A 23,297-nucleotide genomic window follows, 5' to 3' on the forward strand; every position below is an offset into this window, starting at 1 on the left:
GACAGGACAAAGATGGGCCTCCCTGAGAGGGTGTGCAGGTTCAAGGCCAGGGCCCAGCTGGGCCTCCCAGCCCAGCCCCATCAGCTCACCCAGGGCATCCCGGTTGCAAGGCTCCAAGAGCAGCACCGGGTGGCCGTCACACCACCACCAGCGCCCTGCCCCAGGCCTGACATACAGCAGGCACTCAAGGCCTGCAGGCTGAGCCATCTGGGGCTGCTGAAGGGAGCCACCCTCACACCCACGTGCTGCCCCAGGAGGCAGACAGCAGTGACCCTCTGCCCGCGGCTGAGCTGGAGGATGGTGTCCTGGGAAGAGACACTCAGATCTGGGTTCAAACGTCCACTCGGCCCCTGACCCGGGTGACACAGGGCAACTCCTGACCCCTCTGAGAACAGGGCCACAGTGTCCCAAACACAAGACACAGGGGTCATTTAAAATTCTCTAGCAGCCACATAAAGACAAGTGAAGATCAGCAGATGAATTTAGATTTGGTGACATATTTTATTTAGCCCATATATCCAACTATTACCATTTCAACATCTTAATGTAAAGATCTCCCAGGTCTCCCCCATCGCAGGCGGATTCTTTACCAGCTGAGCCACCAGGGGGGCCCAGGAATACTGGAGCGGGTAGCCTATCCCTTCTCCAGCGGATCTTCCTGACGAAGGAATCGAACCCAGGTCTCCTGCATTGCAGGTGGATTCTTAAGCCCACTGAGCTACCAGGGAAGCCTGAATATTACCATTTGAACATCTTAATGTAAAGATCATGAAACAGACATTTTACTTGCTTTTCTCTTTTGACGTCTTTGAAATCTGCTGTGTATCCTGCACTCACGGCACATCGCGGTTTGCACGGGCCATATTTCAAGTGGCTCCTCTGCCCGCGGGGGCCTGTGTCCCCAGAGGGGACAGGGCAGCCTTCGAGCCCTGGCCCCTCCTGGGGACTCAGGTGGCACCTCCCTGAGCCTGCGCTCTGAGGCCTCGGGCAGGGGTCCAGGCACAAGCAGGGCCGCAGGGCTGCGGAGTTGCCCTTCTTACTCCAAGGCCCCGGCCACTGCCCCACGGGGAAGCCCCAGACCGTCCCCTCGGACGCGTGGAGGGAGGTCTCGGACTGTTCAGGAACTGACGGCCTTTGCTGAGCCCTCACTGCAGGCGGCCAGCAGGCAGAGGGCCTGCTCCCAATGCCGATCTCACCCACAAAGCAGACAGGCCCCACGTGAGGCGAGATTAGGGGTGGCCCTATGCCTGGTCATGTCCGAGCAGCATGTGATGGGCGGGACTCTGTTCCATGGCAGCTCAGGGTGCGGGCAGGGGCCGAGAGCATGCAGCCGCGGCCCCTGTGTCCTGTGCCAGTGGGTCTCCAGGGGCAACAGGCACAGCCGGGGGCAGGGCAGTGGTGGCAGGGAACCCTCTCCTGCTCAGAGCCATCTGGGCCTTCCTGGCCTTTGCAGCACTCACGCCGCGGGCACCCTCCAGCCCTGACCCCTCCTGGGCAGCCTCGGGTCTCCCCATCTTCTGGTTTGCTCTGATGTTCCCGCAGTTCCTGGAAAAACCTCCTGGTGTTCCCTCCACCCAGGGCCCCCTTCCCTGCTCTCAGCTTTGGGCTGATCTGGGTCACTCTGATAGTCACTGGGTCTCCACGAATGCTCACCCCATCAAGGAAGCCCTCGATAGGACTTCTGGCTCCATCATGGCGCCTGTTAGAAACGCCCTGCCTTGGTCAGGGGCCCTGGGGGCCCTGAGTTGCTAACAGGTGTCCCTGGAATACGAGGTTCACTCTGGAGACTCTCATGCCCCCCCATCCTTACCCCACTCCCTACCCCCACAAGCCCATTTCCAGGTAATAGGAGAGACGGGTTGAAGGGGCTAGGGTGGCCCAGCCTCACTCTCTCGATGAGGAAATAAGCCTGGGTGGGCTTGGGGTCCAAGGGTGGAGGCTGCCAGGCATGAGGGGAGACTGCATTGGTGGAGGGTGGGCAAGGGTGGGCCTCAGCTCCCCAAAGGAAAGTCCCAGCACACAGAGACTGGCACCCAGAGGGCCGCAGGTCAAAGCTGGTGCAGGGTCATCATAAGAGACACCAATTTCACCTGAAGTAGTAAGCCCCTCGTCCCAGGAAGCATACAAGCAACAGCACCAGGAGCTGGGAAAGGGGCTGGAACTTGGACAAGGCTGAACAGCGCCTTCAAAGGGTTTCCCTGCAGCTCTCAAGATCTGGGCATGGCCCAAGGTCACAGGCAGGACCTAAAGGGGGCCTATCCCACCCACCCAGGCCATCCCCCCTCGCAAGGCCAATCATTAATTGGCACCGCTCGAGTGCCTGCCTGCCCGCCCAGAGCCAGGCTCTGATCCCGTGCCCGGGGCACCCGCGTGCTTCTGACACGGGCTGGCCTCACTTCCTGCTCGTGACTCCCAGCAGCTGAGCCCTGGCAGGAGAAGGGTGCCAGCTCGGGCCACCACTGCAGCACCCAGCGGGACTCTGACAGCCCAGGGCTCAGCCTGGCTTGGCCTGCCTCCGGGGCCCCCCTGGTTGGGAGCCGGGCCTTCCTTAGAGGTCAGCAAGGGGCCGGGGAGGGCGCTAGGCCCCAGGCGGGAGCCAGTCTGGTGGGAGGAGGCCCGCGCACTGGGGGCAGAGTGCAGGGAGGCCTCAGGGCAGGGGCTTAGCGACCCCAGGAGGGTGAAGCTCCTGGACGTGACTCTGGCCTGGCTGTGGACAAGGAGGTGCCAGGGGCGGGTGGACAAAGGCGCTCGCTGGCCAGTGGGGTAATCAGACGTGAGCAAGCAGAGCTGAGGCGGAGGGCCTCCCAGGGCGAGAAGTGGCGGGAGCAAAGTCCCAGAGGAGGGAAGGGGCCTGGCCGGTTTGGGGAGGGGAAGGCAGGAGGCGATGGCTGGAGCTCGGCTCGTGGCTCTCGAGAAGGGATGGAGGGAGGCAGGGGTGAGGGAGGCAGGCGCTATTCAGACTCCACGCCTAGAAGCTACCTTCATTCTAGGCAGTAGGGAGCTACTTCAGGTTTCGGAGGAAGGGAGTGAGTGACAAGGCTGGGGTGAGTAGGAGGCAGAGGGAGGGGCTGACAGCCGCCAGTGGAGAGGCAGACCCGGGGTCAGCGTGGAGGGAGGGGCAGAGACGGCTACTGCCGAGACGATGGGGTGGCCAGGTCAGCAGGGGGCTGAGGATGGAGCCTTCAGGGGCAGGACGCCGCGCGTTCAGCCGGGGGTGCCCATGATCAGCCTTGCCTAGCGGTCCACGGCCGGGGGGCAGGGGACATACTGGTCTTGACCCTGGGGGAGAGCTGCCTGGGGAGGGGCTAGGAAGGAGCAACCAGAATCAAGAGGAAGCCACGGAAGCTGAGGCCAGCCAAGGAAGAGGGTCGGTCGGCCACACGAAGGCAGTGAACGGCCTAGCAGAGGGCACCGGGGGGCATCCCAGATGGCACAGTGGTAAAGAATCTGCCTGCCAAGGCAAGAGGCACAGGAGAGGCGAGTTCGATGCCTGGGTCGGGAAGATCCCCTGGAGGAGGGCATGGCAACCCACTCCTGGACTCTCGCCTGGAGACTCCCCATGGACAGAGGAGCCTGGCAGGCAAAACGTCGGGCACGACTGAGTGGCTGAGCGTGCACAGGGGTGACAGGAGGAGGGGAAATTGAGGGACGCGGATGGTGGGTGGACATCTCTGCCTAAAGTCTGCCTCTGAACTGCTCGAGAGCGAAACGGGTGAAGCAGAGCCAGAGAGGCCTGATCCCAGAGGAGCTCAAGGCATGAAGAAGGTCACAGGCAGAGCCGCCCCACCCACATCGACCAGTCCTTGGCGGTAGGCGCCTCTCTCCGTGGGCAGAGGGCTGGTCTCCAAGAAGGAACAGCTGGGAGCTGGGAGCCAAGAGCCTTGGAAGCACCAGGGGATGCTTTCAGGAAAAGTGATCTGGGTTCCCTGTTGTGGGGGTGGGCCAGTCCCTGGTAGGAGTTGGGGGGGCGACACCACTCCTCTGGGCTTCGCAGGGTGCCTCAGAGCCCAGCATTTCCTGGGTACTCTTGGTGAACCTCCCCGCCCGGGAGGACGCTGAGGAGAGGCACAGAGTGGCTAGCTCCCCCTCACCGCCTGTGTCTCAAGGTCCTAAGCGGAGGGCAAGCTCCTACTTCTCTTTAGGCCGTGGACCACGTCCACCGAGTTTCCCTGTGCCCAGGGAGGCAGGCAGGGCTATCGGAGGGGGGATCTGAACCCAGCTCCCCCAAGTGGCCACGGGACACCGCACACCTCCCTCGGCCTCCGCGTTCTGGGAGCCCAGGGTCTCGGGCCCACGCCTGGCGCCCACGCCCTCCCAACTGCTGCAGGTGTGGAGGCAGCCCCGCCCTCTCCCCCGGCACCTGGAGAGGGGAAGCCGCTCTTGGGTGGTGGGGCCCTCGGGAGGGGGCGGTCTCACTCTCCTGGCGCTGCCAGGTGCCACCCACAGGCTGCTCACCGCAAAGGGGCCCCTGGGGGTTTCCCCTGCGCCTCCCCCAGCCCCACGAGCTCAGCACTGGCCTGGGTCCCGGCAGCTGGGGCTCCACTCGGCAGGCAGGCCTGGGCTCCTTGGGAGGGACCTGCGCTGTGCACATGTTTGGAGGCCCGCCCTGTGACCGCAGCGGGGGCCTGGGGTCACAGCACAGCGCTTCTTGCTGGGCACTGCGCCCCGTCCTCACTCCCCGCCCTCTGACACTCCTGGAAGGGGCAGGCCGGCTTGCCACCCCCACCCTCACCTGTGCAGCAGCTGATTATTAAGCACTTACGGCTACTGAGGCGGCGCTAGTGGGGAAGAACCCACCTGCCGAGGCAGGAGCCGTAAGAGATGCGGGAAGTTTATGGGTGTGATCCCCGGGCCAGGAAGATCCCCTGGAGAAGGGATAGGCTTCCCACTCCAAGATTCATGGGCTTCCCTGGTGGCTCAGACGGTAGAGAATCCGCCTGCAGTGCGGGAGACCTGGGTTCGATCCCTGGGTGGGGAAGATCCCCTGGAGGAGGGCATGGCAACCCACTCCAGTACTCTTGCCTGGAGAATCCTCATGGACAGAGGAGCCTGGAGGGCTACAGTCCACAGGCGCGCAGAGTCGGACACGACTGAGGCGACTTAGCCTGCCCACAGGTGGGAGAGGCCCTGTGAGGGGGGCCCAGACAGATGAGGAAACTGAGGCTCGAAGCCCCGAGCGCCAGGCCAAACGAAGGCCGCACAGCGGCGGCCGCACGCGCTTCTCCCTTCAGTCCTCACTCCCCTTCCCTGGAAAGCAGGCTCGAGGGAGCCTGCCCCTGGCCCATGCGGGGAGCCCGAGGCACGGCCGTGCAAGCATAGTGGGGCTCAGCCCCCCGAAACCTTGCCTGGCGGCTGCAGTGGCCATCACTGCCGGTGTCCCCAGAGGCCCACTCCTTCCCCACCCCGACTGCCCTGCACACCCGCCCGCCCGGCCGTCCCTCAGCCGGGCGCCTCCCTGCCCCGTGTGTCCGCTGCGGCGTCCCGCACCCCCTGCTCGCGCCGACCCCTGCCTACAACCCCTTCCACTCTCAGAATCACAGCAGCATCTTGGGGGCCTTTCCCATCAAGCCCCCCGCCAACCCCCGGCAGGAGCTGTGACCCTTAGCTCATTTTCAGACACAGGCGCAGAAACAAAATGGGGAGACAGAGCCTCACGCCCAGGACTGCCCAGCGGCCACCGACCTGCAGGGCGGGCCTCTAACCACTGCGCCACATCACCCCGCGGCCGGCCCGCTGCGCACGTCCACCCCGGGACACCGCAGAGCATCCATTCACACGGGCTGGCTTCCATCGACACCTGCCTCGTCCCAGAGCCCCAGAGGGCCGCGCAGACACAGAGCAGCACTGGGATGGCAGAGGAACCAGCCAGCGGGTGCGGAAAAGTGAGCAGGCGCAGCCGGGCCGGCCTTCCGAGGGCGAGGGCGTGCCTGGCCCCGGCGCCCACAGCTGGACGGCGGGCTCCCGCGGGCCCGGAGGCGCCCTTACCTACTCGGAGCTCTTGGCCGAAGACGGTCTTCTCGCCGAGGGCGGAGCAGTTCCAGCGCCCGAAGCGGAACTGGTACTGGCACTCGTTGATGCCCATCTGCGCCCCCTCCCCGATCACGATGATGGCATCGGGCCGGCTCTGACAGATGGCGCGCTGCCGCGGGGCCAGGCCAGGAATCTTGTTGCAGATGATGTTGGCTCCCAGGGCCACGACGGATGACAGCGCTCTGTGGAGGGGAGAGGACCAAGGAGGTGAGCTGCCCGCTGTGCCCGCCCCGCCCAGCCCCTCGGGCCGCGAACGCGTCCCCTCGCCACGCTCTGCCTGCCAGGGAGCGAAGTGCAGACCCCTGCCCTCAAGGGACCAGGTCCCACTGACCCCCACGCAGGACTCTGTTTTGAAAAGACATGCACGCACCCCCCGAGTCCCCTCAGCCTCAGATTCACAAGAACAGGATGCAAGGACCACAGAGTCACAAGTCCGATGAATCGACAGTCCTCCAAACACAGGAACCACGCCTCTCTGAACCTCGGGATCAGACACACAGACTCTGCAGGCACTTGACGGCCACGAACTTGGGACTGTCCACAGCTGCCCCCAAGCGGCAAACCGCAACTTCCCCATCACCTGGAGACCCCCAACTCCCCTCTCCCCCAGGGGCCCAAAGTCAGGCAGGCTGCTATGGAGGCCGGCCAGGCCACGGGCCAAGCCCAGCGGGTCCTGACTCCAGCCGCAGCCCATGTGTACCCTGCCTCTCTGAGCCTCGGTTTCCACACCCTCAATATGGGGTATAAAACACCTATTCCCACCACACAGGCTCAGACCAGAGAAGCATGGGGGAGAAAGGCTGTACACATGGGGATGACTGTCGTTTTTATTCTCGTTTCTGGAAGTCAGGGTGCACGTGGAGAAGACAGGAGCCAGCATGAACTGAGCCGTGTGCCGGACTCGGCAGGTGCTTTACTGCAGTAAGTCATCCTCAGAGCGACTTCCTGAAAATGCTCTGAGTTAATCCCCAGCACCCCGCAGGAACCCGGGGCACTTGCTGGGCTCTTTCTCTCTTCGCTTGGGTGTCATCAGCCTGACTGTCTATTTAAGGAGGTCGAATTCACACGGCAGGAACTCTGCCAGTTTATAATCCTGCGGCATCCAGCACATCCCCAATGTTCATCAACCACCACCACTACTAAGTTCCAAGGCATCGCCACCACCCCAGAAAGCACCCCCTACCCCTCGGCAGTCACCCCCCGAGCCCCCTGGCAGCCACGACTCTGCTTTCTGCGCCTGTGGACTTGCTGGTTCTGGACATTTCATACAGAAAGAATCAAATAACACATGCCCTTTTGTGTCTGGCTTTTTTCACTTAGTATAACCTGCTCGAGGTTCGTCCTCATTGTATCAGGAACTCCCTTTTTTGTGGTTAAATAATATTCCTTCATTTGACGAGATCACATGCTATTTATCTGCTCGGCACTGACAGACGTTGGGCTTGCTTCCAGCTTTTGGCTCCTGGGAATAACCCTGCTCTGGACACACACGCAGCTTCAGTCTGAGTCCTCACTTTCCGTTCTCCGGGGCAGGTGCCCAGGAGCGGAACTGCTGGGTCACCGGGCCGTTTGTCCTGCTCTGTGAAGAACCTTCTGACTGCTTCCCACAGAAGCTGCATCCACTGCTTGGCTTTAAGCACCCAGGGAAGGGATAGCAAGCTGAAAAGAGGGGAGCTGGTTTTCACAGGCCCATGGCAACAGCTGGTTTTAAGACGGAGTCTGACTTCCAAACAGCAGACCAGAGGGCAAGAGGCGGGAGTGGGGAGGCAACGAGGGGCTCCCCGAAGCCACTGCCTAGGCCCTGGTCTCCTAGCATGATGAGCTCGCTCCTCCGCCCAGGGCCTGCCAGCCCCTTTCTGGACAGAAGCGAGCCAGTGTTTTTCCAGGGCAGCTGGGCACCCACAGACAGCTGGGAAAGTCCCCATGTGGCCTGAGCCCACAGCACGTGCTGTGCCCAGGACGCTCTGGCGACACTCAATCCCCATGGCCCGCCCGCCCCACCCGCTAATCTGGCCAGGACCCCCCTGGGTCTCCCACGGGCACAATGGGCAGAAATGCCCGGGGCTGGCTTGGAGGAAGAGCATCTGGGCAGGCGGGGCTGGGAGCGGGCTGGAATCTGGGGAATTCAGCCCAAAGTAACCGTAGACGCTCAGAAAACCAAGCCGGGGAAACGAGATGGATGGGAACTCTGCCGGGCACCGGCCTCCAGGCCTCGGGTTGGAGCCTGGACACGGAAAGCACATTCCCCGTCCTCGGATTCTTCCAGCAGGTTCTGGGCCGCCAAGGGTGAGAACCCCAGCGCCTAAGGGCAGGGCCTCAGGCAAACGAGGTCTAACAGGATGGACCTGGGGGCAGAAAGAGGCTGTGCAGCTCCGGTCCCCTCCTCTGGACTGGCCACCCCAGCACCCCCTCCCCCATCCCTCACTCCCCCATCCCGCAATCATGCCCCTCAGAGCCCGCAGCTCCCCAGGCTCCTTGCCCAGAGCCAGAGGCCTCCCAGGACCCACCCCCTAACGACCCTGCTGCCACTTCTGCTCGTGCTGGTCCCTCTGCCTGGGACGCTGGTCTCCCTCCCTTTTTTCTGTCCTGCAAATTTTTCTTCCCTCCCAGGCCCCAGGGCAAGCCCACCTGGGCTCAAACCCCTCGGCCCATTCAGTTCAGTTCAGTTCAGTTGCTCAGTCATGTCCGACTCTTTGAGGCCCCATGGACTGCAGCACATCAGGCATCCCTGTCCATCACCAACTCCCAGAGTTTACTCAAACTCATGACCATCGTGTCGGTGATGCCATCCAGCCATCTCATCTTCTGTCATCCCCTTCTCCTGCCCTCCAGCATCAGGGGCTTATCCAATGAGTCGGTTCTTCACATCAGGTGGTCAAAGTATTGGAGCTTCAGCTTCAGCATCACGTGGGCCCGTTACCAAGGACAAGTATGGGGGACACTGGTCTCGTGGACACAGACACCCCCCACCCGGTCTCACAGTCGTTATTTCCACACCTGGCCTCTCTCCACCCAAGACCACAAATGTGCCTAGGGCAGTGCAGATGTGAGCTGACCCTGGGGCCTCGGGCTGCCCCTGTGTAGCCCACCGCGAGTGTGCAGTGGGTGAAAGAATGGACAAATGAGGAGATACTCAGAGACTGGGACTTCCCTGGTGGTTCACTGGTTGAGAATCCGCCTGCCAATGCAGGGGACACCGGTTCGATCCCTTGTCTGGGAATATCTCACATCCCACAGGGCAGCTAAGCCTGTGAGACACAACAAGAGAAGCCACCAAAATGAGAAGCCCAACCAGAGAGTCGCCTCTGCTTGCTGTAACTAGAGAAAGCCCGCACACAGCAACGAAGCCCAGGGCAGCCAAAAATAATAAAATAATAAAAATAAAAATACTCAAGGATTGCGTCTAAAAGACCGCCTGCAACTCAGTAACCAGAAGGCAGCGCGATTTGAAAATGGACGAAGGACTCAGACATTTCTCCGAAGAAAGACAAATGGCCCCCAAGCCCGTGGAAAGACTCTAAACATCGCTCACCACTAGGGAGATACAAACCAGAATCACAGTGAAGAGACACCTCCTGCCCACCAGGACGGCTGTGATCAGACAACAGAAAACAGCAGGCGTGGGCAAGGACATGGGGAAACTGGGACCAACTGCGTCATTGGTGGGGCTGCAAAGTGGGGCAACAGTTGGGATGGTCCTTGAAAAGTTAAATAGAGAATGAACACAAGACCCAGCAATTCCACCCCTAGGTGTGCATCCAAAAGAATGAAGCCAGGCGTTCAAACAAAAACCCGTTCACAAATGCTCGCAGCAGCACCAGTCACAACAGCCGAAAGGAGGAAGCAGCCGAAAGGCCCATCAGTGGATGAATGGACAAACAGGACGTGGTCTCTCCAGACAATGGAATATTATTTAGCCATAAAAAGGAATGGGGTTCAGATACACACTCCATGGATGAACCTGCAAAACATTATGCTCGGTGAAAGAAAAAGAGGCCAGACACAGAAGGTCACGTGTTATAGGATCCCTTTGATAAGAAACGTCAAGCAAAGGCAAACCCGCGGAGACGGAAACAGCTGTGGGACGGGCAGTGGGGAGTCCCCGCTTCGTAGCTGCGGGATTTCCACCCGGGGTGACGGAGGAGTTACGGACTCGACAGAGGTGATGGCCACACGGCACTGTGAATGCTCTAGGTGCCGCAGAACTGTACACTTTACCCATGGAAGGGGACATTTTAGGTTAAACACAATTTTAAACAATGCTACCTGTACACGGGACTTGCACACCCTGGCCATAGGTGAGATGTGTGGAAGGGGCCGAGAGGGGCCTCGCCCGGCTGACTCCCTGCCTGTGGCTGCTAGTCTGCCTTCCCCGGGGCGGTGGTGCTGATGGCGGATGGGGATGGGGGCCCCAGACATCCCCCAGATGCCAGCGTGTGCCTTAGAGGTGAGACAGGGCTTCCCAGGTGTCTCAGTGATGAAGAACCCGCCTCCCAATGCAGGAGACCCAGGTTCGATCCCTGGGTCGGGAAGATCCCCTGGAGGAGGAACCCTCTCCAGTATTCCTGCCTGGAGAATCCCATGGACAGAGGAGCCTGGCGGGCCACAGTCCATGGGGTCACAAAGAGTCGGACACGATTGAGCAACAACAAGGGCTTCTGAGAAGAGAGCTGCATTGCACCCCAGAAGCATAAGTAATCAGATACGGCTGATAATTCAGAAACGATTTCAGAACTGTGTCCTTTAGAATGCAGGGATTATTTTCCCCCTAAAGATATTCAATACTCCCATTCTGAGCACCCTCCGTGGACCACACAGGCCTCTGCAGAGTCTCAACCCTCTCTTGGCAGGATGAGCCTTGTCACCTCCACGTGACAGGTGTGCAGACTGGAGTTCAGAGAGGCTGGGGGTCCTGCCCAAGGCTACCCCGCCAGGCCTCTGCTTCCAGAGCTCAGCACAGCGTGGCTCAGAGTACCGCACAGGTGTGTGCTCTGTCGCTCGGTCGTGGCCGAGTCTTTGCGACCCCGTGGACGGTAGCCCACTACGCTCCTCTGTCTATGTAATTTTCCGGGCAAGAATACTGGAGTGGGTTGCCATTTCCTGTTCCAGGGGATCTTCCCCTTCAGTTCAAGGACTGAACCTGGGTCTCCCGCATTGCAGGCAGATGCTTTGCCCCTTGAACCACTGGGGAGGACCATGCACAGAGCCGAGTGCGTAGCAGGAGCATAATACAGAAGACGGCCTGGGGCGGGAACCTGCGCCCACTCTCCATTCTCCCAACACAGCCTCCATCCGTCCCGCATTTAAAATCCCCCAGGGGGACTTCCCCGGTGGCCCAGTGGTTAAGACTCCGCACTTCCACTGCAGGGGCCCAGGGTTCAATTCCCGGTCAGGGTGCCAAGATCCCGCATGGCACACGGTGTGGCCATACGTAAATAAGCAGATAAATGAAATGAATCCTCCAGGTCACTTGTTAGTTCATCGAGGTTTCTGGGCAGCTCCCATGGCTGGCCTTCAAGGTCTGGCAACCAGTCCATCCCCTTCCCGCCACTGACCTCCTTGAGCAGGCCTGGCCCCCCACACCCCAGGACTGTTCCTTCCGCCTGGAAGAGCGGGGGCTGCAGATGTGAGGGGACCAGGGAGTCCAGGGAAACCAAACCATCCGCGTGGGAAAGGGGAAGAGATACATGATCGCGAAATAGCTGGTGCCCTGCAGGAGACAGGCGGGAGGACGCAGGCGGCATGCTGGGGTAACTGGCAGTTTGGGGGGGTGCTGGACAGGCTAAGGGGACTCTTAGCAAGTGAGATGCCCCACCAGGGGCAGGGTGGTTCTCACCCTCTGGGAGGCTGCCCGCCCAGGTGCCCGGGGAGAGGCTGGCAGGGCAGCTCTGTGGAGCCCTGAGCACAGAGAAGCAGGGCGGGGCGCTTGTGTTTCAGTCACTGACTTTTTCCATGGAAAATTTTGCTCTGGACTCATCCCCTCGGCTATCCGGGGGCCTCGGGACACAGGCAAATACCAGAGGGAGTGGGCAAAGCTGAACATCCAGAACTTTGCTCACCCCGGCCGGGGCCAGTCCCACGGGTTGGTGGGGGGAGTTTGGAGGAGGGAGGTTCAGGCCCTGCAGACAGGAAGCCCTTGCCTCTTCACTGGGGGCTGTGGACAGGGCTATCTGGTCTCAGAAGCAGAGGGTGCTGAGACCAGCATTGGCACAGGAGGCGGCTGCCCCTGAACAACTAGAAGGTCTTTTACCTGCCAGAGCAGTGCAAGTGGGCGGGACCACCTGTAGGGTGAGGGGCTCCAGTGGGGGTGGGGGAAGGCGTGCTGCCAGGCGGCTGATGAGCAGAGAAATGGCCAGGGGCGGGGCTTTTGCAGTGCTCTTAGCCAGCCTGCTGCCTGGCCATGCTGTGGGGAGGGGCTAGGAACGCGAGCGCCGGTGCTGGCCAGCTTGGCTGGAGCCCTGGCTCTGCCTTTTCCCGGCTGTGAGACCTCAGGCAAGTTTCTTAAGCTCGCTGGTCCTCAGTTTCCACATCTGTAAAGTGGGAGTAATAACTGCACTGGCACATCACAGAACTGCCTGGACGGGTGCATGAGTCGAAGAACATGGCGCTTTGCAGCTGGCCCGGGGGAGAGGTCATCAGTGTTAGCCATTAGTAGCCAATCCTCACCGCCTGAGACTGCATCCGTCACTGACCCTTTGCAGGGAGCCGCCAGGGTCCAGCCTCCTTGTGGGGACCAGGGAGAGACCAGATACGTCTCTCGGAGGACCAAAGCTTAAACCAGCAGTTCTGCAGCAAATCGGTGCCACATCGGCCTCTGCACCCACCCACCAAGGGGTACATTCCTGGACCAGCTCTCCCCTCTGACCCAGCAATTCCACTCTGGGGTCTATACACCCAAGGAAACCAAGCACTTATGTCTGCCAAAGGACATGCATGCAGGTCTCCAGCTCAGACTGAGAACAACCACCCGCTGTCACCAGGAGGATGACAGACAGATTGTGGCATATTCACCCCGTGGGACGAGACCACTCACACGGGTGACTCTCTCAGGCGCCACGCTGCATGAGGGACGGCACAACACTAATGCTGCTACACAGAGAAGCTCCAGGCCGGGTAAGGCTCTGCATCAAGCCAGAAGCCGGGAGGGAGTTACCCTTGCGGGGAGGTGCTGACTGGGGGGGAAGGGGTGCACAGGGGAGCCTCCTGGGGCTGAAAGGCTCTCTGTCCCGAGCTGGACAGTGCTTACACGGGTGCCCGTGTATATAGACATGCATCACACTGTCCATCTGAGATCTCTGTGTTTTAGGCAAGTTATACCTCAATAAAAAAAGTTAACTGTTGCAGTACAGCAAGTCCCCCACATACAAACCTTCACGTTGTGAACTTTCAAAGATGTAAACGTGCCTGCCAGCCCCTGGATGCCACCTGTTGTGCCGTACTACTATACTTTTCAAGGAACTGTGAAAGCGTCAGTCGCTCAGTCACGTCTGACCCTTGGCGACCCCGTAGACTGTAGCCCACCAGGCTCCTCTGTACTGTAAAACTGTCTTTCTTTTTTGTTTGTTTTTTATGTTCGTATGGTTTATGTGAAAAGTATCATAAACCTATTACGGTACAGTACTATATAACCGATTGTGATAGCTGGATACCTGGGCCAACTTTGTGGACTTACGAACGCACTCTCAGAACAAAACTCCTTCATGTGTAGGGGTCTTATTGTGCAAGACTTTACTGGGATGGCAGAACAAGGCAAGAAGGAAAAATCCAAGTTTTCTTACAAAAACTAAAATTAAAAAAACACCTTTAAGAAATAAAATGTGAATATTAGAGGACATCCCTGGTGGTCCAGTGGTTAAGAATCTGCCTTGCAATGCAGGGGGCACAGGTTCGATCCCTGGTCAGGGAACTAAGATCCCACGTGCTGCGGAGCAACTAGGCGCTCGGGCCACAGCTAAAGGGTCTGTTTCACAATGAAAGATCCGCATGGCACAACTATGACCACAACACGGCCAAATAACGTATTTTTTAAAAACGTGAACCTTAAAGATGATTCCTGTGTGCTTGAAGGCCGCTCACCCCTCCTGCAGCACAGGCTTGTGGGGGCAGCTGTGAGCTGGCCCCCTCTGCAGGCGGAGCTGGAATGGGCCACAACACAGCCCAAATCCAGGCTCAGAGGCTCCGGGATCAAAGGGCACCCCCAGCCTGGCTCTGCTTAGTGCCCACCACCCTCTGCCTCTGCCTAGACTCTGTCCACTGATGTGGCCAGCCTGTGCCCACGGGGTCCTGGTCCTCTGGGAACCCTGAGTAGGGAGGCAGGCTCCGCTAGCAGCTCCCGGGGCAATAAGGAAGGTGGGCACAGGGACCCTGAGAGCCGTGGGGGTGGAGGGAGCCCTACGTGGTAGCGGGGGACTGCACTAGGCAGGCCTGTTGCTCTTGGCCTGCACCTGGCCAGCACTTGGGGCCGGAGGCAGGGCTGCCCACCTGCTAGCTGTCCTCTGTCCAGAGGAGCCGGGCTGGGCCCTGACGGGCAGCCTCCTCCCAGCACTGCCCCACTAAGACCCCTGTCGAGGCCAAGCCCCCCTCCTGCCATGGCCCAGCCTTGGGGCTCTCCGAGCGTCCTTGCAAAACAACCTCAGGGATGCTGAGGGCCCAAGAGGGGTCGACTGGGGGGAGCCAGAGTCTCCCCAGTGCTCAACTAGAACCATCCTGTCCTTCCCCGTCCCTGTGTAGGACACCCCTGCTGTGGTCAGGAGCCAACACCCTCCAAACCCGCCCCGGTGGCTAGTAGTCTAGCCTAAATCTTTCATGCTGTTGGACTCAAGGTGGCATGAGCGCCTGCTGTGTGCTGGACTCGGCTCAGAGTCCCCTGAGTAGTGGGGAGGCGAATGTTATGACAATTATAGTAATAGCTGCTGTTGTTATTCCTCAGAATAAGCATGAAAGGTTCCGAAGGTCCAACCACCTGCCCAGGAACTCAGGGAGGGAGGGAGGGAGGGAAGGAGCCTGGTCCCAGGTGGTCAGTACCTCATCGCCTCATCCTTGACCCTCAAAGACAGTTAAAGGGTCACCTGTCCACCTGGAGAACCATCCTCCCCCATCGGTCCCCAGGGGCCACACTGGGGGGCTTCCCCGGGGGGCTGCTGAAGGAGGCCCCCAAACTCGTGCCAGGTTGGGAGCAGGGCCCGAGTCCCAGGCCCTCCCCACACTGGCAGCCCTCCGCCGCCCCCGCTGACTCACTCCCCACAGTGCGCTCTGCCCCACCCGCCAGGCCCCATCCAGCCTCAGTGGTCCTCGTGGATGCTGGATGGACCTGCGAGTGACCAGAACATGTGAGAACATCCGCTGGGGCCTCCCAGGGACAGGGACCCCACCCCCCGCACAGAGAGCAGGACCCTGCCACTGACATAGCCCCGGCAGGGCGGGTGCCCCAGGCACACCGCATCTTCTCTTCGACTTTTCCAGGTCCATAGAAAGCAGCCTATGACAGTGAAGGGCAAAGAAGTCTGGCGTGCTGCCATCCACGGGGTCGCAGAGTCAGACACGACCGACTTAGCGACTGAACAAGAACCTTGCCACTTCACACACTGTTGAGCGAATGCCTGCCTCCATGTGAGGTCTAGCGCTGCGAGCCCTGGAGGTGGGCAGGCTGCTGTGATTATGAGGGGAGGCCACCCCAGAATGCCCTCCCCTGGGCCCTGATCTGCTGGCACCCGTCTTCCTGAGAAAGCCAGACAGAGATGGTGTCACTGCCAGCCCGGCCCACATGACAGAACAGCCTCTGAGGCCCAGAGGAAGCCTCAAGCCATCTGATCCGTCCACCGGGCCTTAAGGCGACGGCCACGCATGCGGCCGCTGGGCCAGGCACCTCCACCTCAGCATGCTGCTTCGCCTACAAATTCCCTGATGACCGACCCGCAAACCACAGCCCGAGACAAAGATGCCTCCGCAGAGGGCAAACGCCCGCTGTGGCAGGGACCCCCGGCTTCCCCCTCACAGGACAGAGTCCCCGCCCTGATGCGGCCCACCTCCCCACCCCAGGGCTGGGCGTTAAGCCTGCCCTGAACCCACCAAAGGGTCCTGGGAAGGCCCCTGAGCTCAGGACTGGGGCAGCACTCCATGGGGGGCTGGCAGCCAAGGACTTTCCGGAACCCAGACCTCATGACTTAGCCCAACTGGGCCTCCACACCCCAGACCCCTCCCAGAGACACCGGAGCCAGGAGCTGGGAGTTACGGGGGAGGGGGCGGGGGGACGACCTCTGACCCCTGTCGTCCCCCTAGGGAGGAAGCATGTACCTGTCTTGGGGAGGTGAGCAGTGAAGAAAGGGTTTTCCCGCAGGACGCCAGCCAGCCGGCCCCCTCTTCCCTCTGGGGATGCCCTCCCCAGCTCCGGCCTGCCCCTCTGCCCCGCCCCAGCACCGGCTGGGCGTGGCTTCAAGGCCTGAGTCCCGCGCTGGACTGTTCCTCATTGGCCCAGGGTGCTGTCAATCACGAGGCTGCCACACCCCTTCTCCCTCGGGTCACTAGCTCTGTGCTCTGCTTCTGCGTCTTCACCGTTTGGTCCTTCTCCCAGACCTCCTGACCTCCCCACCTCAGAGACCCTCCTCCGAGAGGCCTTCCCACCCTTTCGGTCCCCCAAGAGAGCCAGACTCTAAGCCTGACCCCTCAGGCTTTTCCTGAGGCCATGTGGGGCAGGGTCTATCCACCCCTGCCAGCTGGGAGGGCACCCAGCCAGACCTTGGACATGACCCCCCTCCCCACCCCAGCCCTGCCCCCAGCTCCCTGGGAGGCAGGGACAGGCTGGCTGAGCTGAACCAGATCCCGCCTCCCTCCAGGCCCCCAACCCTGGCCTAGCCCCGGGGGGCCCAGCGGCCCAGAGCTCCTCCAGCCCACGTTCCTGGCCCGGGGCGCTTTGTAGTTCTTCCTTCTCGGGCATCCTCCGGCAAAATATTTGAAGAATGTTCTAATTATCTGCGATCAGCCAGGGAGGCGAGCCTGGGTCCACTTGTCCAGGAAGTAACTGGGCAAATACCTGGGAGGGAGGCACCTGGCCCCGACGCCCACCCACGGCTGCATCCCCGCCAGCCTCTTCCTCGGGTGGCCAGGGGTTGGCCCAGAACTTCCCAGCCACAGATGAGCCGGAAGAGGTTCTTAGTTCTGGAGCCCAGCAGGGCCCCGAGGGGCAGAGTTGGGGTAAGGAACGCATGGTGGCCTCAGTGCTCCTGCTTGTCAAGCACGGACAAGAATGTCTTCTGGGTCAGGGACCACTCGGCAGACCCCCTGGGCCTCCATCACAGCCCCAGGGCTCGGCACCAGCAGGGTCTCCACAGCCTTCCTCGGCCGGAGGGATCAAGAGGGAGCGGAACAGCAGGCTAAGAGGCTGGTGCAGGCAGAGCAAAGGCCCAGGGGCGCACAGGCCACCTGCCCCGCCCTTGAACCGGCCTTGAATCTGCCGTCTCCGTCTCCTTCCCCGGCTGGGGTTCTAGGCTAGCTTGAGGGGAGGCATGTGACTTGGGGACGTCCCTGGACTACGGGAAGGCCACTCCAAGGCTACTCTTCTGAGACTCAGTTTTCTCATCTGATAGTAAAGCACAGTCAGCCCTCTGCTGGCAAACGGCTTCTTCCCCTACTGGGTCAGGAAGTGCTTTAACGCCCCGGGACAATAGGGGGAGGGGGGGATGTGCAGAGGGCTGGCTTTACTGAAGTCTGCCAGGCCATGTGAGGCATCCCCTTGCCTGCCCAGTCAAAGGGCCTGCACCAGAAGGGAGGAGGGGGCCACAGGACAAAAAGACCATCCTTCCCGAGCGGCCTCCTCCCTGTGTCCCGCACCATCTGCAGCAGGTCTTTTCAGGGTGTGCCCTGCCAACCCCCTTTACAGAGGGGGAGACTGCGGGGAGTTCCGTGGTCGGGGGCACGGAGGAGGGGTGCCTTATGGCCCCCCGACCACGCCCAGGCCTCAATGTCCCATCTGCGCAGTGGGGCTGGGCAACCATCTAGGTACTGCCGCTGGATCCTAGAGCCTTCTCCAGGTCGGGATCCTGTGTTCAGGTTCGGCTCAGCCCCTGACTCTCGCTGGCCCCTGGGAGCCTCAGTTTACCCATCTGTCCCCTGTGGGGAACAGCCCCCACTTGCAGGCGGGGTCTCCTGTGGGCTGGCTCCTCGTGCCAGGTCCCAGGCTGCAGTCTTTCCAGGCTACTGCCCCGCTCAGCTCGCTGCCCGCAGTGTTCCGGGGAAGAGAGCACGGCGTCCGCCCGCTCCCTCGCGCCCCCGTGGGTGGCGCACCGCCCCCCCCCACCCTCCCCGCATAACTGGCATTCCTGGCTTGGCATCCGGGGACCCCACCCTGGAGAGAAACCGGGTGGCCTGAGAGAGAGCAGGAGGCGGGTAGGGGGTCCTGGGCAGGGACTGCAGCCACCAGAGGCAGACACGCACAGCCTCGCTCTCCCAGGCCCTCCCTGGCCTGGGGAGCTGGAGGATCCATCCAGCCCCCACGTCAGCCAAATCTGTGAAGTCCGAACCTCACCCGGTCACTCAGGACATTGACCTCCGACCTCAGAAACATGCCGGCCTCTGCTGGGCGTGTAGGCCCTTCGCGACGCTCCCGGGGGTCTGGCCACACTGTGCCACAGTCCCCTCCCGGCCACCCTGTCTCCCCCAGCAGCCAGGCAAGGTTCAAGGCCCAGTGATGCCCTCTCCTCCAAGAAGCCCACCTGGGTCTCTCCTCCATTCTCCCTTCCTCTGCCCAACATGGGCGCATTGACGCCAGGCTCCTGAGGAGGCCTTAGGGGCTGCGATTCAGCAGCTCCTGTCTGCGCAGGGCCATGGCCACGCTTCCTGCACCTTCTGCTGTGCCCAGACCTTCCCCAGGCCTGAGCCCTGACCTTTCTCCTCACTCCCCGAGGTGCAGGTGGGGATGTTGATACCCAGAGGTGCCCGGGCATCTGAAGGCCCACGGCGAGCTGAGGGCCGAGCAGGCATGAGGCCCCCAGCCCGGGGGTCAGCCTCAGCCCTGACGCCCCAGACCTGTTGGATGCGGGGGCGCCTGCAGGCCTGGGTGACCAGGATGCAGTCTGAAACCTCAGGACAGACAGACGGACGGACAAGTGGGTGGGACAGGTGGGAGGAAGCTGGCAGGCCCCGTAGGCCTGTGGCCAGGCTGGGAGTCTGGGCACCTAGTGGCTTGGCCAGCGCCGCGGCCTTCCTAACCACCCTGGACACAGTCTGAGCAGCAGGCCTGGGGGGCACATTCCCATCAGACAGTGGACAACGAACCGTCCCCTCTGGGCAGACAGGGAGGTCCAGTCCCCATCCCGGGCACCAAGCCTCAGGCCGGCGTCCCTCTTCCAGGAGCAGGTGCAGGCGGGGACCTGCCTTGGCCACTCAGCATCTCCGAGTGACGGTGACTCAGCGAGCCCCACTCACCCAGGCTCTCCCGTGCTCCACAGTCCGCCCTCTGCTCTCCCCAAAGCCGGGCAGCCCCTCTGGGCCAGTCGCCCCTGCACAGCGCCCTCGCCATCCCCGTCTCTTTAAAGCAGCCCTCTGTTCTGGACTGATCCCTCCAAGGAGTCCTGGGCCACCAGGGCCTCCCCAGCCAAGGACCTCCCAGGAGCAGCCCGTCCACCACCCGCGCCAACCCCCAGCAGCCTGGCTGTAATGACCTGAACAACTGCCCTGAACAACTTCCTGGGGCCAGCCCCCTCAGGACACCTCCCTGAGTTCAGGGCTCCCCAGAGCTCGACCCAGGTGGCCCGGGTCCTGAGCACCAGCCCTGTCTCCTACAGCCCGCCCCGGGTTAAATAAGGGGGCAGGACCTTGGCCCCAGCCGCCCAGCCACCTGGCGGGGATTTAGTCTCGGAGCCAAGAGCAGGCTTGCAGCCTTTCTCCCCACTTCCGGCTCAGCCCCAGGCCCCGCCTGTCCCTTCAGCATCCTTCAGCTCCTGCCATCTTCTCTATCCCCCTCCCGCTGCCAGAAGTCTCCAGAAGTCGCCAGGCTGAGCAGCAAGCACAGGGTGGCCCCAGGGGGTCAGCCAGAGTCTTCCCGCCTATGCCCACTGCTGGGGCAGAAGCTGGACGTCCAGGGGGACTCCCTAGCCACTGGGGTCATCAGCCCTCAGCCCCTGCCTGCTCCTGGAGCCACATGGAAGGAAACGGCTTCCATCTCCCGAGGGGGAAGGGGCGGGGGAGGGGGCGGGGGAGGGGGCGAGGGAGGGGGCGGGGGAGGGGGCGGGGGAGGGGGCGGGGAGGGCATGGTGCCGTACACAGCTCCTCCGGGAGCTGCGGCCGGGAATGAAGCCCTTCCTGACCACACAGCCCTGGGCCGGCATCTCCCGCCCGCTGTCCTGGGGGTCCCCTGGGCCCTGGGCGATGAACCCAGAGTCCCTGTGTGCTCTGAACCCCTGGGAACAGGGGGAGTGGCCGAGCCCAAGGCGGCTGACGCCCTGTCCAGCGCACCGCAACCAGCTTCACTGCGAGCCCTGGGCTCCTGGCCCAGCCAGCCCCTGGGCACACGACCTAAGGCACCCCCAGGCCACCGCCTTCCCAGCCCAGTCCATGGACCCGAGGCTCAGGAGGGTCACCATGGGAACCTGGGCAGGCAGTACCCCAGGCTCCACTCCCCAGGAACAGCGGCACCATGAGAGGCCAGGACCCTGCCAGGGCGGGGCCCGGGGCCTGGCTTGTGGGGGCCGCCGAGCCAGCACTTTGCCTGCCGCAGTGACCCAGGGCAGCCAGGGACCGGGGACACAGGACAGGCCCAGGAGGATGGGCGCAGCGAGGGGATGGATCTGGCTGCTTCCGGAGGGGGTGTCAGCAGCCCCCGGAAACTCCCAGGTCTCCTGCCAGTCACCCTGGGAAGATGGGAGTCTGGGGAGCCTCACCGCCGTCCTGCCCCCGGCGACGCCCTGGGCCCACCTGTGCCAATACACCCAAGGCCGGGAGGCCTCTGCCCTCGCTGGGCAGGGGGCCCTGACCAGGTCCGTGGGCCTTGCTGGGCCCCAAACATGCAAGCCGCCATCAGACCATCCGACCTGTGTGTACTGGGAACCAGCTGAGAGCCGAGTGCTGTGCTGGGCGCTGGGGGATCAGCGGTCAATCCCACAACCACAGGCCTGGCCTCTCGGAGCCTGGGTGCTGACAGGGCTCCCCTCCCACACTCAACCTCCCAGCAGCCCTGCCGATCCACCTCCCCTGGGCACCCCTCCCTCTGAGGCTGGCCGGACCAGCCTCCTCCCCTCCCCCACCAACCACTCTGCACCCAGGGTCTTCCCTTAGCTCGGAAGGAAGCAGTTCACCCCTGCCCTGCAGCTCCCCAGGCCTGGGGCCCCCTGCCCTGCATCCACGCAGCCCTCGCCCCCCACTGCCCCACCCCACCCTAACCAGGGCCACCTCCTTGCCGTCCACGGCCCCCAGGCCCCCACTCCCCTCTCCCAGTCACCTCGCTGCCACAGACACCATTCTCCTCTCTGGCCCATTCTCTAGGACCCAGGTCAGAGGTCACCTTCTGGTCTACCGTCACTGTTGATGGATTAGGGCTCCTGCTGTGGGCACCACAGGGCTTGGCTCAGTGATGGAGAAGGAAGCGAGCTTCCCCATTACAGCCGCGAACATGACCAGTATAGTCAAAGCAATGGTTTTTCCAGTAGTCATGTATGGGCGTGAGAGCTGGACCATAAAGAAGGCGGAGCGCTGAAGAATTGATGCTTTCGAACCGTGGTGAAGACTCTTGAGAGTGCCTTGGACTGCAAGGAGATCCAACCAGTCCATCCTAAAGGAAATCAACCCTGAATATTCATTGGAAGGACTGATGCTGAAGCTGAAGCTTCAATATTTTGGCCACCTGATGCGAAGAGCTGACTCATTGGAAAAGACCCTGCTGCTGAGAAAGACTGAGGGCAGGAGGAGAAGGGGATGACAGAGGATGAGATGGTTGGACGGCATCATGAACTCAACAGACATGAGTTTGAGCAAACTCCAGGCGATAGTGAAGGACAGGGAAGCCCGGTGTGCTGCAGCCCATGGGGTCACAAAGAGTCGGACACGACTGAGTGACTGGACAACAGCAACACGGCCAGTCTTGTTCCCCTGGCACAGAGGCTGCGTGGGCGCTGCTGGTGTGCAGAGTGAGCTCGGAATGCTGGGAGTCTGCCAGCTGATGGCGGGAGGGCTGGAGGGGGCGGGTGGTCCCTGAGCATCTAGGCCCATCACCTGGAGGGAGAAACTGAAGTCCAGAAAGAGGCAGGGTTGCCCACAAGGCTGCCTCAAGTCCATGGCACATGCTGACCCGACAGAGATCTCAAGCTGGCAAGCTAGGGCCGCCTCCTCTCTGCTCAAGCTGGTGTCAGAGGAGAAAGGTTGGGGGCCAAGGGAGGGGAGGAAACTGAGGCCTTCTTGGCTCCCTACACCCAGTGGGAAATCATCCCCGCTGGCCCCAAATCTAAGGCAGCCCTCACTTGGACCCTCAGGACTCCTGGTCAGCGGACAGTGCTAACCAGCTGGGTTAGCTGGTTTCTCCACCCATGTGAGGTTATGGGCAGCGAAGTAAAGGGCAGGGGAGTCTGTGGCAGGCAGGAAGCCTACATCAGCAGGACTCCATGAGAGGCAGCACAGAACCTGAGAGTCAGGCAGAGTGTGTGTGTATGGCTCTTTGTAATCCCATGGGCTGTAGCTCCCCAGGCTCCTTTGTTCATGGGGGTTTTCCAGGCGAGAATCCTGGAGTGGGTTGCCATTTTCTTCTCCAAGGAGTCTTCCCAACCCAGGGCTTGAACCGGGGTCTCTTGTATTGGCAGGCAGATTCTGTACCAGCTGAGCCACCAGGGAAGCCCAAGAATCAAGCAGATTCAGCTTCAATCTGGGCTCAGCCCCACTGAGCATGACCTAGAGAGTTACTCCATGCTCTGACCTTCAGGTTTCTCCAAGTGGGGGCCCTTTCCTAGCTCCCCTTTCTGGCAGGCCAGGAGGGAACAGATTCAGAGCAGGCCCCAGATGTGAAAGTAAGCCTTTCCGAGGAGCCCTGGTCCTGCAGAAGTGGAATGCGAAGCCCTGGTCCCCAGTCAGGGGCCCACGGAGCGGGTAGTGAAGGAATTCCCATTCAAAAGCGTTTTCCGTCTGTTTGGCAGCTTGGTTCACTGAGGGCCTACGTCCTGGCTCTGGATCCCTTGGCAGCCTTGGCAACACTGCCAGGTGCCACGGGAGGGTGAACCCAGCCCCCGCCCAGACTCCCGCCAGGGTCTGGCCCCTTTACAGCTCCAGTGGGCATGGCACTGGGGCTTTCC

The 23,297-nt window shown here is 61.6% G+C and overlaps 1 protein-coding gene across 1 annotated transcript in view; it reads right to left on the reverse strand.

Annotated features, from left to right (window-relative positions):
* Positions 1-23,297, reverse strand: part of WNT7B (Wnt family member 7B) — a 54,276-nt gene that overhangs the window by 20,768 nt on the left and 10,211 nt on the right. Inside the window, exon 2 of the mRNA XM_069581778.1 lies at positions 5,986-6,212. Coding sequence (XP_069437879.1) covers positions 5,986-6,212 — 227 coding nt within the window. The remainder of the gene's footprint in view (positions 1-5,985; positions 6,213-23,297) is intronic.

The sequence above is a fragment of the Ovis canadensis genome, chromosome 3 (genome assembly GCF_042477335.2).
Source record: "Ovis canadensis isolate MfBH-ARS-UI-01 breed Bighorn chromosome 3, ARS-UI_OviCan_v2, whole genome shotgun sequence".
Taxonomy (NCBI): Eukaryota; Metazoa; Chordata; class Mammalia; order Artiodactyla; family Bovidae; genus Ovis; species Ovis canadensis.